The sequence below is a fragment of the Halichoerus grypus genome, chromosome 6 (genome assembly GCF_964656455.1).
Source record: "Halichoerus grypus chromosome 6, mHalGry1.hap1.1, whole genome shotgun sequence".
NCBI classification, from domain to species: Eukaryota; Metazoa; Chordata; class Mammalia; order Carnivora; family Phocidae; genus Halichoerus; species Halichoerus grypus.
The window spans coordinates 168,446,235-168,463,391 of record NC_135717.1 but is presented as its reverse complement, the minus strand read 5'-3'; the positions used below and the strand labels follow the sequence as shown (position 1 = coordinate 168,463,391).

Below are 17,157 nucleotides of genomic sequence, written 5' to 3'. Positions count from 1 at the left end.
ATATATTCATGAGAAAGACAGACAATAGATAAGTAAAATATACAGGGTGTTGGAAGATAAAAAGTGCTATGGAGAGAATACTGCAGAAAAATGGGCCTGGAAAGGACAGGTCTGGGGGGGCTAGGAAGGAGGGGGGAGATGATAGTGCAATTTTTAAAAAGTGGCCTGGGAAGTCCTTGTGGAGAACATGACATTTGTGTAGGTCTGAAGGAGGTGAGGGAGTGAGATGTGCAGACCTTTAGGGAAAGGCCCAGGGAGAAACAGCATGTGCAAAGGTCCTGAGGTGGGTGTGTGTGCCTGGACTGGCCAGAAGCCCAGGGGGTCTGGAGTGGAGGGAGCAAGGGGAAAATAGTAGGAGGTGGGGTTGGAGGGCATGGGGAGCCAGTTCACACAGGACCTGTTGGCTGCGGTGTGATCTTGGGCTTTTGTTCTGAAGGAGATGGGAGATGCAGGGTTCTAACAGGAAGGATGAGATGTGAGCGACCTTGTGTCCAACCAGATGGAGGTGGTGGCTGGAGAATGCCCTCTGTCCCTGGCCTGGTTGGGAGAGAGGCAGCAATAAAGACTGCTGAGTGAGATGGGGTGCGGTGGGCTACAGCAGGACAGGCACCCTTTGGGGCCTCCTGGGGGCCAGGTGAGGCCCAGAGACCTGGGTTCCATTGGCTCTGTGGCTGAGCTGCTGGGTCATCTTCGATCGTTCTGTGCCTTATGTGCTCAGCTATCAACTGGGACTAGCAATCCTCCTGCTGTTGTGAAGAGCCAAGGAGCCGAGCAAACTACTGTGGGTGCCCTGGAGGTTGGGAGGGGGGCATCAGGGAAGGCTTTCTGGAAGGGGAGACCCTTGAGCTGAGCCTTAACGTCCAAGTAGGATGGAGCTGGGTGAAACGAACATGGGTGACGGTGGGGAGGATGGGGGAGGGCATCCAGGAGGAGGTACAGTGTGAGCAAAAGCTGGGAGGCTGGAGAGCAGGACACGGTAAAACAATGGGTGTTGAATGAGCTAAGCAGACAGTCTCTGGGGAGTGGGGAGGCTGGGAGGCCCCTCCCTTCCATGGGGCATGGAGGGTTTGTTGTTGTCCCCACCCCCACTGCAGCAGCTGGCCTGCCCGCCGGCTGGCCGGCCCGGGGCTGTCCCTTCGGCAGAGCCTTTTCCAGCCACCTCTGGGGCTCCCCGGGCCGGCCCCGCCCCCCGGGCCGCGCTGGAGGCAGGGGCGGGGCCAGGCGTCCCGGAGCCGGGCGGGAGCGCGCAGGGAGCAGGTGGAGGGCTGGCGGCGGCGGCGGCGGCGGGGCTGCCCGGGCTCGGCGTCCCCGGCCAGAGCACCAGCTCCCACCTCCCCCTCCTCGCCTGCCCACCCCCACCCCCCGATGCCTACCAGACTTTTGCCTGGGCCGGGGCCCCCGCCGAACCAGCCTCGCCTCCCTGTCCGGCTGGGATTCGGGGGCTGAGCTGTCTGGGGTCCCAGGGCCAATGCAGTGCCGTCTCGTCCGGGGCCTGGCGGGAGCCCTCCTCACCCTTCTGTGCATGGGGCTCCTCTCCCTACGGTACCACTCGAGCCTGTTCCCACAGAGCATGCGGGAGACCCCCGGGCTGAGCCCGCCAAGCCCTCTGTCCCCTGAGCTGCGGCTGCACGATGTCTTCATTGCAGTCAAGACGACCCGAGCCTTCCACCGCTCCCGCCTGGAGCTGCTGCTCGACACGTGGGTCTCCAGGACCAGGGAACAGGTGACAAGTGGGTGACTGCGGGCCCCAGGAGTGGGCCCTGGCCTGAGGGACTCCCGGAGGCCTTTCTGTTGGGCTGGGGTCCCTGGCGGCCTCCAGGGAGAAGCTGCCCGCCCACGTGCCCAGTCTGGGCTTGTCTTCCCACTCCTCCTTCCTCCAGGGACCAGGGGCTCCTGCTGCCTGGCCTGGGCCCCTCGCTGGTCCTGGAGCCAGGTGCTCCTAAGGCCCCCTGCTCCACGTCTTTCAGGGGCCAGCCCGGGCCCCTGCCCTAGGCCCCTCAGTCCCTCCTGGCTCTTCTAGCACAGGCTTTGCTCCTGCCCACCTTGGCCCAGCCTGGCGATGGGGACAGCGGGGAAGTGCGGGGCGGCCGGGTAGAGGCGTCTTCGAGGTCCTGACTCGGACGTGTGCCCAGGCCTGTTGTCCCGCTGCTCGGGCTGCTCGGGAGGAGATCAGGGGCTGAGCCGCTGAGAAGGCGAAGGTCTTGGGGGGGGCCTGTTCGGGGAGAGGGGCGGGGTGGGGGGGCATCAGAATTCCTGGCAGCCCCCCCCCCCGCCCCCGCTGCTAGCCGGGGTGTGCCCAGCGCAGCGGCGCCTCATCTCCTGTGCTCTTTTCCTGTGGGGCAGTTTCGGACGGAGCGGGGGAGGTCCACTGTGACGGTGTGGCTGAGCGATGGCGGGGAGAGGTTAGAGGTCTGCCCAGCACGCGTGTGCATGTGCGTGCACGTGCGTGTGTGTGCTCCTGCATGGAGCCAAAGTGTCCTCGTTAGATGGGCTATGACAAAGAGGTGTGTGGGTGATGGGGGCGTGTGGCTTATGTCTTTCTGGGGACAAGCTGAGTCCCTCTGGCTCTTGCCCTCCCCAGACCCAGTGCCCTCCCCAAGCAAAGTCAGTGATTTAGGGGTATTGGGAACCATCTCTGGGGGAGGTGAAGGGTTAGCTTTACACACACACACACACACACACACACACACACACACACAGTCCCTACTGTGGCAATGGGCTCAGTGGGAGGAAGTGACTGGACTTTTGGAGGGGATTGCAGGCTCCTGGGAGACCAAGGAGCAGGGGAGGTGATGTCTGCAGAAGCCCAGGGCCTTCTGGGGAGAGGGCACCCCCACTCCCCGATTTCCTGACCATGATGTCCTAGCACCCTATTTAACCCTTTCTCCAGGGGGAACCCCAGCATCCAGGTTCTTCCCTGGGCCCCCCCCATGCAGCTTCTCATCTTGGGGAGATTCTGGTTCCTCCTGCGGAAGCCACTGAGCCTGGCCCTCCCCGCAGACCTTCCTGTTTATGGCGCTGCGTCTGTGTACCCGGGAGCCTGCCTCACGTGGTCTGAGGCCCCTTCCTGCCTTGTCTTGATCACCATGGTGGTGCCCTTGCCCCGGATGAGGAAACTGAGGCCAGAGGGAGGAAGTGCTTGTCACCCTCACTCCGAAGGCTTGGGGGCGCAGAGCCCAGTGGGACCCAGCCCCCTCCTCCTGGCTGGGGCCCTTCTTTCTCTGCTGAGACCCAGGATCCCAGAGCTGCCTTGTCGCTGGGCTACAGGAGAGGGTCCTGGGGCCCCCAGCCTGGGTGGGCCTGGCAGGACCAGGTCAGCAAAGGAGAGGAAGCAACCACCCACTGTGTGCCTCAAGCTCAATCCCACATGCCCACTGCTCAGCACCCAAGGGGCTGCCCATCAGATGCCTCACTCTGTTTAACCCCCACAGCAGCCCCGAGTGGGAGGTATCGATAGGCCTGTTTTATAGGCGAGGAAACCGAGCACAGTGAAGCCGAGGTAGGAGATGAATTCACTCAGTTGCGCAACACCCCTCCGCCCCCAGCACAAGGGGCAGAGTCGAGAAACCTTGTCCTTTATGTAGGGCTGAGGAAAGGAAGGATGCTCACTTGAGTAAGAGGAGGGGAGACAGGGAGACACATTCTTACCGCACACTGCGTCTGGGGCCCCTTTGTCTCAACCCTTTGGCGCATCTCTTTCTGTGACCTTGGCTGAGACCCTCCCCATTTCAGCCCTCAGTTTCCCCATCCGCACAGGCCAGGAGGGTCTCTGAGCCTCTCTTAGCTCTGCCCTCAGGAGTGGGCCTGAGCTGGTTAACTCCAGGGCTGGGCGCCCGCCCCAGCTGGTTAAGGGCGGCTGGGTGGCAGGTGGGCCTTTGTGGCAGCAGGCTGGGGCTCGCGTAGCCTTTGTCCCAGGCAGAGGGGGCGGGCTGGGGGAGGCTGGGTGGGGAGCCTTTCCCTTCCCCACAGGCCCCTCGAGGGCGGTGGGTGGGGGGTGGGGGCCGCAGAGCCCGCCCCACATCTTCCCTCCTCTTCACCAGATGGCCCCCAGTCCCCTCTCCCCTGACCCCAGCGGGCTGCCTATCCTTTTGTTTTCCTGTGAGGTTTTAACCATTGTCAGAGTCTCCTCCTTAAACAAATTAAATGCAACCTTTGGCTCAGAGGAAACTCTGCCCACCGCTCTGTCCCAATCTCAGGGTTCCCAGGGACTGGAACACCAGCCTCATGCGCCCCGCCCAGCCCCCAGCCCTGCAGCGGGACCCCCTCCTTCCCCCCTCCCCTACTGATTCTGGGCTTATTCATCCATCAGCAAACATGCCCTGGCCCATTTGGCCCATGCTCCAAACTCCAGAGAGTTCCACTATCTGGTGGCTGTTTGGTGGCAAAAGTTTCCCAGGGAGCAGGGCAAGAAAGGCCTGATTTACTTCCCTGGCTCCCTGGGGGCTGTGTTGAAAACAGACTTGGGGTGGGGGCAGGACAGAGCAGAGAGAGCAGAGCAAGGGTCACTGTAGCAAAGCAGGCAGGAGATGACCAGGGAGGGGCTGGGCCACCAGGGGCCGTGCAGGCTGCTTGGAGAGGTGGCATCCTGGGTGGTTTGAAGGTTGGGTGGGTGTGGGGTCTGAAAGAAGGAGAGGAGGCGTGGTGACCCCAGGGTGTTGGGTCCCAGCAAGATGGGGAGCCCCCAGAAGAGCACAGGTCTGGGAGGAGCTGGGGCACTGAGTCTGAGGCACCCGGGGAGAAGTTGTGGCTACCGTGGGGTTTGATGGCTTCTTGCTGAAAGCCGAGAGGCTGGATAGCATCACTGGGGCGGTGACAGGACAGAGAAGAGGGCCAGCATCGGGCCGCCAACACTTTCTGCAGGGATATCCAGGGACCTCCAGTATTAGCTAAATCTGAAGGTGGGAGACACACCCAGGGAGGGGGCCCCAGAAGGTGGATGCTGCCCAGGTCTCCTGGACAGGGAGATCAATCAGACCAGGCCTGCGCCCTTCAGGATGTCACTGTCTGGTGGGAGAGACCAAAGGATAGATTTTCATAACTGAGGGGTTGTTGTTACTTACCATCAGGAGGAACAGGTGGCTGAGGGGCACATGGGAGGGGTGTCAGGGAAGGCTTCCTGGAGGAGGTGATGACTGAACTAGGAGTTAGGGGGCAAGAAATGGGCACAGCATGTGCAAAGGCTCAGAGGGGTGTGGATGTGTGTGGCATATTTGGGGAACTGAAAGACCTTTGGATTTAAGAGAAGGGGTGGGGCAGGAAGTGGTGAGATAGGCTGCATCAGGCACAGGGGCTGGGTGGCCCCTCATGGCCACACTTAGGAGGCTGGCCTTTATCCTGAGGGCAGTAGGGAGCCACAGAAGGTGTTAGGCGGGGTGGTGGGTATGGGTATTATCTGATTCTGGTCCTGACAAGAAAAGAGATCTGAAGGTCTTGCCCTAATCCATTGAAAGATAATGGCTCAGAAGGCCCATGGTTGTGGGCTCTTGGGGAGACAGGACTCATTCCCTTGTGCCCCTTCCTGTGCCCAACCCTGGCTTCTGGTCTCCGGTGCCTCAGTTTCCCCCGAGATAAGAAGCGGAGCCAGGCTTCACTGCCACCTCTTTCTTCTTCTTTCTCACATTATCTCACTTTACTGTCACAGCTACTGCTAGTCCCCATTTTCCAGCCAGGTAAACTGAGGCTCAAAGCAGGGGCTGATCTGATCTGAAGGGCTGGTTCCTGAAAACCAGGGAGAAGTTTGTGGCTGAGCGGGGAGGGGCATGCAGTTGGAGGCCCTGAGTCTGGAAGGAGGACAGGGCCAGCCCCAGGGTGGCCCGAGTGAGGGATGGGGATGTAGAGGGCCTTTCACCAGGTGGGATGCTTTCTCCTTGGTCCTCCCTTGGAAAGAAGTCAAAATTGTCCAGGCCCTGGACAGGGCCACCTAAGGGTCAGAGGAGGCTCTCGCTGTGCTTGGCGGACGAGAGGACCTGCTCAGGCAAGAAAAGGTGCGTGTGCTGGGCAGGGTGTGGAATGGGGGTTAGACAGGTCCCTGGCTGTGGGTCTGTCTTGCCACAAGCTTCTTCTCATTTGTCTCTCATTCAGTTTGTGTTCAATTTATCTAGGGCTTGAGTGGCCTCTACCTGCCCGGGGCGTGGTGAGGAGAGGTCCAAGGCCTGTGGGTCCGAATCCCAGCTCAGCGATTGCCAACTATGCAACTGTAGTCTGTCCCTTAGCCTCAGTTTTGCCATCTGCGAGGGGGACAGATCATGACACCTGTCTTGAGGTTCAGTGAGGTCATCAGGGACCAGGAATTGTGCAAGCTGCTGGTGGGCTGCTTCTGCAATCTGGGAGAGCTGGGGTTGGATCACGATGTAAAATTTCTGAGATTCGTAAGGACGCTGCACCTGCCCAGGGAGTCTGTGTGGCTGTGAAACCATGACCATCTCCCCAGGCAGGTGTGCTGTCCCCGGGTGTGGGTCTTTCCACGCAGAGTCTGTCTCCTGACAAAGTGTCTCAGGTTGTGTACGTGTGGTGATGGAGGGGCCAGGTGGGACTGCAGTGTGTGTGTGTGTGTGGGATAGAAGAGGGTGTGACTCTGGGAGGGTCCCCGTGGGCGCTGGTCTGCAAGGGTGCTCGTGCAGGTGACACGGTGGTTGGTGTGTGGTGTGAGGCTGTGTTGTGTGTCTTGTAAGGGGAGTAGCTGAGAAAGTCATGGTGTCTGAAAGGAGTGTGTGGTGCTGTTGGGAGGGGGTGTGTCTGTCGCTGCCAGAGGAGGACGGAGCTCTGACAGGTGCTTCAGCAGGGCCGTGCCTGTGGGCTGTCCTTGGCTGACTCCCGTCCCGACTCTTCTTTCTCCTTAGACGTTTGTCTTCACCGACAGCCCAGATGAAGGCCTCCAGGAGAGACTGGGTAAGTCCAGGTGGGGCCCCTCAGCTGTTTCCAGGGAAAGCTGGGGTGGCTGTCCCATGGCCTGGGGTCCCCAAGAAACAGGGCTGCCCTCTCTTGGCATGTGGGGATTCCCCTTTGCCCAGGAGGGGAGCAGGCTTCTTCCCTGGAAACGGGTGTGGGTGTGAGGAGGGGCTGTTCTGGACGGTACCCTGGATTCGTGGGTCCCAGCCCAGCCTCCCGTTCATTAGCTCTGGGGTCCTGGAGGGTCAGCCCTCCCTGGTCAGTTTCCCCATGTGTAAAATGGGAATGGGTGGGCCGCTCCAGGCTGAAGTCTTGCTCTGCATTCTCATGGTGTGCACGGCTGTGGGGAGGACCTGGGTAGGGTCCCCTGACTTGTCCTCACTTCTCTAGGGTCTCACCTTGTGGTCACCAACTGCTCTGCTGAGCACAGCCACCCCGCCCTGTCCTGCAAGATGGCTGCTGAGTTTGACACCTTCTTGGCCCGTGGGCTGCGGTGAGTGCCCCTGGGTCTCTGGGGCCAGGTGTGACCTTTGCCTCAGGCTAGTTCCCGAATAGGGTGTTGTGTCAAAAATGAAGTCAGCTGGGTCCTGTGAATTTAATCATGTAAGGGCCTCCTGGGGTCTGTCTCTGGGCAGACGGTCTGGGTTCAAGTCTTGCCATTTCCTGACTGTGTGACCTTGGCCAAGTGTCTTAACCTTTCTGAACCTCGGTCCCCACCTGTTAAGTGGGCACACTTTCCTCGGGAGCTCACACAAGATGCTGTCAGGCTCAGAGCATGGGCCTTCAGTGTTAGCTACTCTCACTGCCTAATTTTGCTGACTGATAATGGGGGGCACGGGAGAGTCTGGCTAGCTGGCAGCCCTTGGGAACCCTCCTCCAAGCTTACCATCCCCCTTCTGTCCCCATAGGTGGTTCTGCCACGTGGATGACGACAACTACGTGAACCCAAGGGCACTGCTGAAGCTGCTAAAAGCCTTCCCACAGACTCACGACGTCTACGTAGGCCGGCCCAGCCTGAACCGGCCTATCCGCGCTTCTGAGCCGAGGCCCCACAACCGCACGGTGGGTCCCTTCTTTCTCCTTCGTGCATTGGCCATGGGTGTTGGCTGTGGCCAGGCCGGGGGGCGGGGCCAGGCCGGGGGGCGGGGCCAGGGCCCTTGCGGAGTCAGGTAGGTTTTCCGGCTTTCTCATTTGGTCTCCTTGCTGTGTGTTTGGGTTGGTGACTTTGCCACGGATCCTGTCTTCTCTGAAATGGGGAGACTGAGATCATGCAGGCGAGGCGCAGACTCTGGCACGCAGTAGGGCCTCAGTCACTGAGGAGCAGGGGCTCATTCTGGTCACACAATTACAGGGGTGTGTGGGGTGGGGGTGTGTGTGGGGGGGTGAGCTGAGGCTGCCTGACTCCATGGCATGGCTCCTAGCCCCTGGTATCGTCATGTAGTCGTACAAGCTGTTCAAATGCCGGATACTGCTGGGCCACGTGGTAAATTGCACTGCCCCCCAGCCCCTGAGCACTCCCCTCCCCTCCGCACCCCTCCTTTCTCCAGACTTCACTGACCGGCAACTAAAGAGGTGACACCTGGCACAATGGGGTCCCTAGCACCAGCTTCATTCAGCTCCAGACCTAGATGGCTGCTAATGAGGGTTGTGAGGTTTAGGAAACAAATAAACCACAAATCAGGATAGTAGTTAAATTGAACTTGCAGATAAACAGGGAAGAATTCTGTAGTATAAGTACGGAGCATGGTTCTCTCCTGGTCCCCAGGACCCACCAGGCTTCTGGTGTTGGTATGACCCAGGCCCCTAGGGGGCTCCCTTGGCCCCAGGGAAAAGGCTAGTCAGGGGGCCCCCCCTCCCTAGAGGCAGGACGTGGAGCAGAAGCTGGGCCTGCAGTGGGGCTCTCTGCCTCCCCGGCTCACCATCTGCTTCGTTAGGGAAACCAAGAGCAGGAAGCACACAACCTTAATTATCAGCGGCTAATCGGCCTCTGAGCCCTAATTAAATCCTCCTGGGCCCTGGGGGTGTGTGTGTGAGTTGACTCCAGGTGAGCGAGGGGTGCCCCAGGCCCCCACAGCGCCACATGCTTGGCGGTAGGGGTTGAGAACGCTGCTCTGGAGCCCGGCTCCCTGGCTTCACACGCCATCTGCCACCTCCTGGCTTCCTGACTTTTGCTCAAGTCACCCCACCTTTCTGTGCCTTAGTTTCCTCGTCTGCAAAATGGGTGATAACCATCCCCACCTAATAGGGTGGTTGTGAGCAAAAAAGGGAACAATTCAATGAGGTCACCTACCCAAGTGCTTGGAATGGGACCTGGCACGTGATGACACTAGTAAGTGTCAGCGATCGGTACCCAACCCAGCTCCACCTGCGTCCCCCGGCCTCCTGCTTCCTGGGCAGGTTCAGCACCTGCTGAGTACACCCAGGCCCTGACCCCACAACGTGCACTAACACCCTCCTTGCACACACTCCATCGGCGGGATCCTTACACTCTGCCCCAAAGTGTCCCAGCCTGTTTGGATTCTGGGATACCCCCCGGGTTGTGTAGTTGGGGGAGGGGACAGCAAAAGGGGGCAAGAGTTCCGGCTCAGGCTCAGTCCCAGCTCTGGGACCTCAGGCTGGTGACCTCCCTTCTCTGCACCTCGTCACCTCCTCTGTGGCACAGGATGCCGTACAGCAGTGCTCAGGGTTAGGCCCTTCTACTGTTACTGCTGTTGTTCCTTTAATTATCTGGGAACGGAAGCCCTGGGCCCATAGGTCATCAAACGAGCATTCGTTGGGCACTCCTGTGTGTCAGGTCCTTAAGAACCTGTTCATTCTGCTTAGAGGCCTGACCTCTAGCTAAGAGGGAGGCATTTTGAGAAGTAGCTCGTAGAGGTCTTTAGGAGGAGGACACAGGGCCAGCTGAACTGCCGCAGAAGTGCTCACAGGTGACAAATCTGAGGCCCAGAGAGGAGCAGAGACTTTCTCAAGGTCACACAGCTGGGAGGAGTGGAGGAGGCGGAGGCCCCAGAGTCAGGCTTCCCGGTTTCCTGCCCTGGGTTCTTCTTACTGTTGCATCATGGGAGATAACCCAACCCCATGCAACATGCATCAATTAAGCACCAACTATGTACTTGGGAGAAGGTAACCGTAGGGAACTTGTTGGTCAAGAGATAGTACAGCTGAAAAGGAGCAGGGTTTGCCAAAAGCCTTAGAAAAAATTCATGAGCTGTGACTTCATGGGGCCTCACCGGCAAGGTGGGGGCAGAAAGTGATTTAAACCCCAAGGGAGGTTATTGGTTCCTGAGATTGAGATGTCAAGGGGTTTGCTGGCCTTGGGGGCTCACAGGCCTGCCTGTCATTCTCTCCTTACTCCGTGAGAGGCCTCGTTCTCTCCTTGTGCAGAGTCTTCTCAGTCCCAGGACCTGGAAGTGGTGAGGCCAGTGCAGGTGGCTTGGTATCAGTGGCTTTGGGACTACCGCTCCCAAGACTGGTGACTGTAGAAAGCATCTCTTCCTCCCAGGTAGCATATGGAGCTCAGGGAAGAACTCGGATTGGCTGGCCTAAGTCATTTCCCGTCACTGAGCCAATCACTGGGTCAGGGGGTGTGGCCTTGTGATCCACCCTTCCTCGGGCCCCTGCCCACCTCCTGTGGCCCCGGGGAGCAGGTGCTGCATTTGGCAGCCCCTCCTGAACCACCTGGGGTGAGGTAGAGGCATTCCGCTGGGGAAAGGGGTAAGGTGTGCTGGGTGGACAAATAGGATACATATTCTCTATAACTGAAATCCAGCCAGACCGGGGTCTAATTGGTGACCCCATCACTCTTAATTAGCCATGTGACTTTGGGCCTCAGTTTTCTTGTCTGTAAAATGGGCATAATAATGTCAGGCTGTAGCAAGACTTTAGTGAAATGTGAAATAAAAAGGTTTTGAGCCATGCTGGTTGGGAATGAGGGAGGGCCCGGCCATTGCCCCCACCCCCAGGCTCACCCTGCTCCTTGGCCCTCCCCACCTCTCCCCCCAGAGGCCGGTACAGTTCTGGTTTGCCACCGGGGGTGCTGGCTTCTGCATCAATCGCAAACTGGCTTTGAAGATGGCCCCGTGGGCCAGGTAAGCAAAGCCCCACAGGCGGGTGGGGGAGAGTAGGGCCTGGTGTGTGTGGGGGGCTTCGCAGCAGGAAGGGCTTGAGAGTGAGCTCAGGAGAAACTGCCTCTCATTCATGCTGTGTCACAGAGTTACACAGTTAGTGGTGAGCATGCCACCTGCCATCCCGCCCTCAGGGCACTCTGCCACACACAGGCAAGTTGTGTAATCTCTGGGAGCCTCAGTGACCCCATCTGTAAAATGGACCTGATAATATGATAGCTAATGGTTGGTGTGAGGGTGAAATGGGAAAAGGTTTGGGCTGGCACCCGGTCCCCAGTGTCACAGGGGAGGTGAAGGCCAAGTGTAGAGGCATTCAGAGGAAGGAAGTAGGGCCTTCTGCTTGGGGACAGGAGGAAGGCTTCCTGGAAGGGGTGGCCTTTGAACTGGGCTAGCCCTAGAGGCCCCCAAGTGAAGGGGTTCCTGGGGGTGGTGGAAGCCCCCAGTATGGGATGAGGGTACTGGTATTCTAGAGAGGAAGTGGCAAAGGCCTGGCCTCTCGAGATCTGCCTGGACAGGATGTTGTTATTAGCAGCAACATCCGTCTCGCTACCTCGTGTTGGGGGCTGACCCTGAGCCAGGGCTGCACTTCACCGGGGAAGAAGGTGTGTCAGCCTTGTTTCCACAGCTAAGGAGACCGAGGCGTGAGGGGTTGGGCAAGTGACTGGTCCAAGGTCACCCAGGCCGGAGGTCACTCAGCTGCTGGGCTTGGCTCCAAGGCCTGTCTGCTTTGCCACTGTACCACCCTGGTGTGCTCTGACCTGGATGGGAGGGGTCCTCCAGAGGGGACCTCGGGCCCCAGTTGGGAGTGGTAATGCTGTCCTAGGACATGTCCACTGCAGGTGTGTACCCGTGACCAGGGGTCCTCCCTGTGCCCAGTGCCCCCATCTGGGCTTCTGCCCACCTTTATGGTATATTTGCGTGAATTGGAAAAAGGTACCCCCCTTGGGCAGGTGCAACCCTCGGGCAGAGCCTGGGGTGGGAAGGGAAGGCTGGGTTTCTGCACCCACTGAGCCCCTCAGGGAGGCGTTCTGTGCAGCGGGGCGGCCTGCCCAAACTGGCCCGCAGGGATGTTCATGGGGCATGTAGTCCCGTGATGCCCTTCCCCGGGACTCTGCCCCTTCCCTCCTCCGCATCTGGCTGAGTCCAGCACATCCTGTAAGACTCTATTTAAAGCCTGCCATTGTCATGATTAAATAAAAAGCAAAGCAAAAGACTGCCACCTCCTCTGGGAAGCCCACCTTACCCTCCCTGTGTCTCCCAGGCCTCATGCTTCCCTCTGACTTAGTGCCAGGCCTACTCTGAAATGACCTGTTCACTGTCTCCCCTCAGAATGAGGGTTGCTGTCGAGGGCAGGATGCTTTTCCTTCTCATCTCTGTATCCGCAGCCCTAGCCTGGTACCTGGCTCCGGGTAGCTCCTCGAGGCTCAGCAATGAATGAATGAGTGAATGAATGTAAAGAGAGGAAGGGGTACATTTATAAAGGGCTTCTTCTTGCCATTCTTCCACTTAATCTTCACAATAGCCCAGTGAGGGCAGGGCCATTCTCATGCCCATTTCACAGAAGAGGATGCTGAGGCTCCCCAGGTTTGTGGCTTGCCCGAAGTCACCCAGTGCCCAGGAGGCTCTGCTCTGCCCATGGGCCCCAGTGGAGGGAGGGCCTTCTGGGAGGCACGGGGAGCCCTGCGCCAGCGGCCACAGCACGGCTCTGTCTCTCAGCGGCTCCCGCTTCGTGGAAACGTCTGCCCTCATCCGATTGCCTGACGACTGCACTGTGGGCTACATTGTTGAGTGCAAGCTAGGCGGCCGCCTGCAGCCCAGCCCCCTCTTCCATTCCCACCTGGAGACCCTGCAGCTGCTGGGGGCTGCCCAGCTCCCAGAGCAGGTGAGCTGGCCCGGGGCAATGGGGGAAGGATGCGTTGGGGGAGGGCTATCCCCTACTGATGGGGAAACTGAGGCTCAAGGTGGGAAAGGACCCTCAGACGGGCCCACAGTGACTCAGCCCTCTCCACCTCCAACCCGCAAGGGTTAGCGTTTGTGATGCTCAAATTCTTTGGTCTGGTCCCCGAACGCCAGCTGGAACGACCTGCACAGACCAGGTGAAGCTTGCCTTCAGGTTCAGACTGCTCCCCTCCCTACCTGCTCTGCTCCCTCTTGTCTCTCTGTTCCTTCTTCAGTCTTCCATCCCCCCACGTCCCTCTAAAGGGGTCAGGCCTGCCCTTTCCAACTCTGCCTGTGGGTTGTCCTGCCTTCATCAAAGCTTACCTGTCTGCTGCCCTCCTGCTTTCTTTCTAACCCAGATGTTGCTGAGAAAGAGCAGGTGCTTAGTGGGAAACCTCAGGCATAATGTCTGGCTGGGGCAGGGGGACCCCATTCTACCACCTGGCAAGCAACGACTCCACGGAGTTCCAGCAGGCTCTGCCTTGCACACACGGCCCTCCTACTCATGGGTGGCCAGTTCCGTAGGGATCCTGGCTGGGAAGGCCCTTGGGATCCTTCACCTAACAGTGCGAGTCAGAACACTCTGGCAGCAAGAGACACAGATACAACACAGACCAGTCGAACAAACAAGGACATGTATGGGCTCATGAGCCTGAGAAGCTGGGGGCCGGCTTGCTGGTTCTGACTGAGTCTGCGTGCTCAGACTGTCCCCACTCTGGTCTGTCTTTCCTGACACTGGGCTTACCCTCAGGCGGGCAAGATGGCAGCTCCAGGTTTCCACCCCACCCACAGGAGGAGAGCTCCTCATTCTGCCACATTCCGGGGCTGGTGCTCATCGCTTGGAAGGCCTGCTTGTGTCACATGACCCGTTTCCTACCAGGGCCAAGAGTTAGTGTTGATTCGTCAGGCCTGGAACTAGGGTGTAGAGTGGGCCCCAATAAGACCGCAGGGCTTGAAGCCAGGAAAAGGGGGCAGATTTTGGGCAGCCAAAACCAGGTACCCTAATGGCTGGATTTTCAGAATACCCACCACGCCAGGCACCATGCTGGTGGCTTTATCTGCTTTAACTCTGTTTCCTTCCAACATTTGCATGAGGTCAGCACTAACATTCCCATTCTGTAGGTGGGGAAACTGAGGCCCAGAGAGCTGAACATAGCACAGCTAACATAAGGCAGAGGGGGATTTGAACCCTGCCCCGGTGGCCCCTAAGTCCACAGTCTTTAACCACTGTGGTCAACTGCCTCTTGAGGAGGAGCATTATCCCATGTCCTCATTGTATGTGGAGTAATCCAAGGCTCTGGGTAGAGAGGGAGTGTGAAGTCCCCATGGTGAGTCTCAAGAAACCTCTGTCCAGGCATGGACTTTACTGGAAGGGTGCCTTCCCCTCTTGAGACTCAGTTTCCTAGTCTATAGGCAAGGGACTCATTCCATCCTCTCAGGTAAGGTGGACAGCTGGGGAAATAGGGTCTGGGCACGAGAGTGCCCTACAAGCTTGAAGCACCTTGCAGAGTGGGGTGGGCTCCTCAGTGAGTGCTCAGGGTAGAATTTCAGGGGCCAAGGCAGGCTCTCTGTGCCCCCCAGAATGTCTTACGGACCATCCCTGCTTCTGGCCCAATACCGCCCCCTTGTGGGGTCCCCAGCGGGACACCCCACCAACCTTCACTTTCTTCTCCGCTTTTCTCTGCCCAGGTCACCCTCAGCTATGGCGTCTTTGAGGGGAAGCTCAATGTCATTAAGCTACAAGGCCCCTTCTCCCCCGAGGAGGACCCTTCCAGGTGAGTCTCGGGGCTCAAACTGTAGGATCAGAGGAGGGGGCTGAGTCCAGGCGTCCAAACATAGGGGAACCTGGAGGGAAGGTAAGCCCTGGAGGCTGACAGCACAGAGCCGGGAGTGGAGGGAGGGGATTTCAGTCTCTGCTCTCTCCCAGGATTGCTGTGTGACCTTGGGCAAATACCTTGCTTTCTCTGGGCCTCAGCCTCCCCATTTGTAACACAAGGAGCTGGGTGTCGTGGATCTGAAGGGCTCTCCCAGTCCTGATCCTCTGGGGTTCTTCAGGAGCCCCTGGAACACTGAAGTGTCTTCATTGGGCAAAGGAGATGCTCTAAGGGAAGAACTTCAGGCCCCGATGGGAAATTTTTATTTGAGCTTTTGTAGGCTCTCTGTGTCTCTGATACTCTTCAGTGGTTCTTTTCAGTAGGTAGATGGTTGGAAAGGGGGCTAAGATGGCGCCCGGGCACCTTCCGGTTCTGTCCCCACACAGGCCACAGGGAGGCTGGGGCTGTTCCGCTCAGGCCTGGCTGCTGTAGAGCATCTAGGTGCACAGCCTGTGACACGCTGTGGTGGGAGGACAGGCCCGCTGAAGGAAGTAGCGGCGGCCACTGTGGCTGAGATGCAGGAGGAGAGGGGGCAGGGGACTCCCCAAGGTCTTGGGGGCTCTGTCGGGCCTTCGGATTTATCTGGAGTACAGAACCCTTGGGGGAACTAGGACTCCTGGCTCTGAAGTCCCGCAGAGCTCTCTGTCAGGGGCAGAGGGCTCACGACTGTTTAAGGGGCCTGGGGCCAGGGCTGTGTTGAACAAGTTAGACATTACAAGGAGACAGAGTTTCGCTCAATATAGGAAAAAAAATTCACATTTCTGAGATGAAAGGAACCGCCTTCTCATGGAGTGAGCTCCTCATCAGTGGAAGGGCACAAGCTATGGCTAGACTGCCAAGAGGTTTAAGAGTGGATGTGAAATTCTCTCTGAGCCTGAAGTTTCTAGAATCCAAAGGTTCCTGCCTAATAGGGTTGGAGCCGACTGGGGACTCAGATACATGTGATCAGATAGTCTGGCCTCAGCTGGGGTCTCTTCGTGGCATCTCTGGCCTTTGAAGTCTCTCTAAACTGGTGGTTTTCATGAGGGGCCACCCCCCTGGGGACATCTGGCAATGTCCGGAAACATTTTTGATTGTGACGACTCAGGGGGGTTCTCCTGGCTTCTCGAGGGTAGAGGCCAGGGGTGCTGCTAAACATTGGACAATGCACAGGACACCCCACGGCAAAGACTTATCTGGCCCTAAATTTTAAGAGTGCCGAGGGGGAGAAATCCGGCTCCAAACCATCTCTGTGACATGCGCTCCCCCAGGAGCCCGTGGAGTGAGCGTGGGAGTCAGGGTGACCATTTGTCCATTTCTGGTCTCTCCACAGGTTCCATTCCCTCCATTGTCTCCTCTACCCAGATACTCCTTGGTGCCCACAGCTGATGGCCAGATGAACCCTGAACGGCTGGGCAAAGTTTGGGCTGAGGCTTCTGGCTGTCCTTGGCCTCCCCAGGCAGCCCTGGGGACTCATGGCAAGTGCTCTTTGGTAGGGAGTCCCCGGCAGGGCCTCTGAGTGGTGGGTCAGCCCAGGATTGGATGGTGGCTGGCGGTGAAGGCGTCCTAGGCCCCTGGGAGGTCGGTTGGACAACCCAGAGGAGGGCCAGAGAGGCCCCAGGGGCTGGGCTTCTATGGGCCTTGGGTGGCTGAATTGAACAAACATGGAGGGCCCTTGAACTGGGTTGGGGCTCAGGGGTCCTAACCCTCCAGAGAATTACATGGGCCCTTGGGTGGGGTCTGGCCTCCACCCCCAGCTCTGGTCTCTGTCATTCCCCTGGGGTCAAGCACTGGGCCACCCACTCCTGGCTCCCTTGGCTGGATCCCCAACCCCTGAGGGGACCCAGGTGGAATAAGGGCAGAGCCCGGGGTCTGTGGCAGGGGCTGTCATTGCTGACCAGTGTCCAGCTCCTTGCTCCGACCCCTTGCTAACAGATCCCATTTTGCTTGGAGTATCAGCGTGCCCAGACCCTGATGGTGGATCATGATGGATCCCAGCCCATGGTGACGATCCTTTTGCTCACTTTCCCAGCCTCCCTTGCTCAGTCTGTTAGTGCAAATTAAACAAAGCCAATAGAGAGGCTTCTGGGGAAGACTTTGCAGTCCCGTACCCCATACCTTTATGCTGCGAACGTGGATGTGATGTCTGGATCTGGGGCAGTTGTCTTGTTATCATGAAGGAAAGGCCATGACAATCAGGCACACCTGTCCCTTTTGGCATCTGGTTCTGTGAGAAAATTAAACCCTTACTTGTTTCAACCTCTCTTGGTCCAGTTTTCCGTTACGTGCAGCCAATGTGTTCCTGACTGGGGCGGGCTCTGAGATTGGCCTGTCACAGTGGTGATGGTGGTGTG

The 17,157-nt window shown here is 58.5% G+C and overlaps 1 protein-coding gene across 1 annotated transcript; it reads left to right on the top strand.

Annotated features, from left to right (window-relative positions):
• Window positions 1-1,274: 1,274 nt before the first annotated feature.
• Window positions 1,275-17,062, top strand: MFNG (MFNG O-fucosylpeptide 3-beta-N-acetylglucosaminyltransferase). The gene is made up of 8 exons (XM_036102149.2): window positions 1,275-1,723; window positions 6,840-6,888; window positions 7,279-7,381; window positions 7,797-7,950; window positions 10,891-10,976; window positions 12,729-12,894; window positions 14,640-14,725; window positions 16,137-17,062. The coding sequence occupies exons 1-8, from the start codon at window positions 1,469-1,471 to the stop codon at window positions 16,201-16,203; spliced, it is 966 nt and encodes a 321-aa protein (XP_035958042.1). The 5' UTR covers window positions 1,275-1,468; the 3' UTR covers window positions 16,204-17,062.
• The last annotated feature ends 95 nt before the right edge of the window (window positions 17,063-17,157 follow it).

Bases quoted from the DNA above. Each gene is read 5' to 3' on its own strand.
- MFNG (XM_036102149.2), top strand. From the start codon at position 1,469: ATGCAGTGCCGTCTCGTCCGGGGCCTGGCGGGAGCCCTCCTCACCCTT. The intron at 12,895-14,639 runs GTGAGCTGGCCC...TTCTCTGCCCAG, and splicing joins CTGCCCAGCTCCCAGAGCAG to GTCACCCTCAGCTATGGCGT. The intron at 14,726-16,136 runs GTGAGTCTCGGG...GTCTCTCCACAG, and splicing joins CCCGAGGAGGACCCTTCCAG to GTTCCATTCCCTCCATTGTC.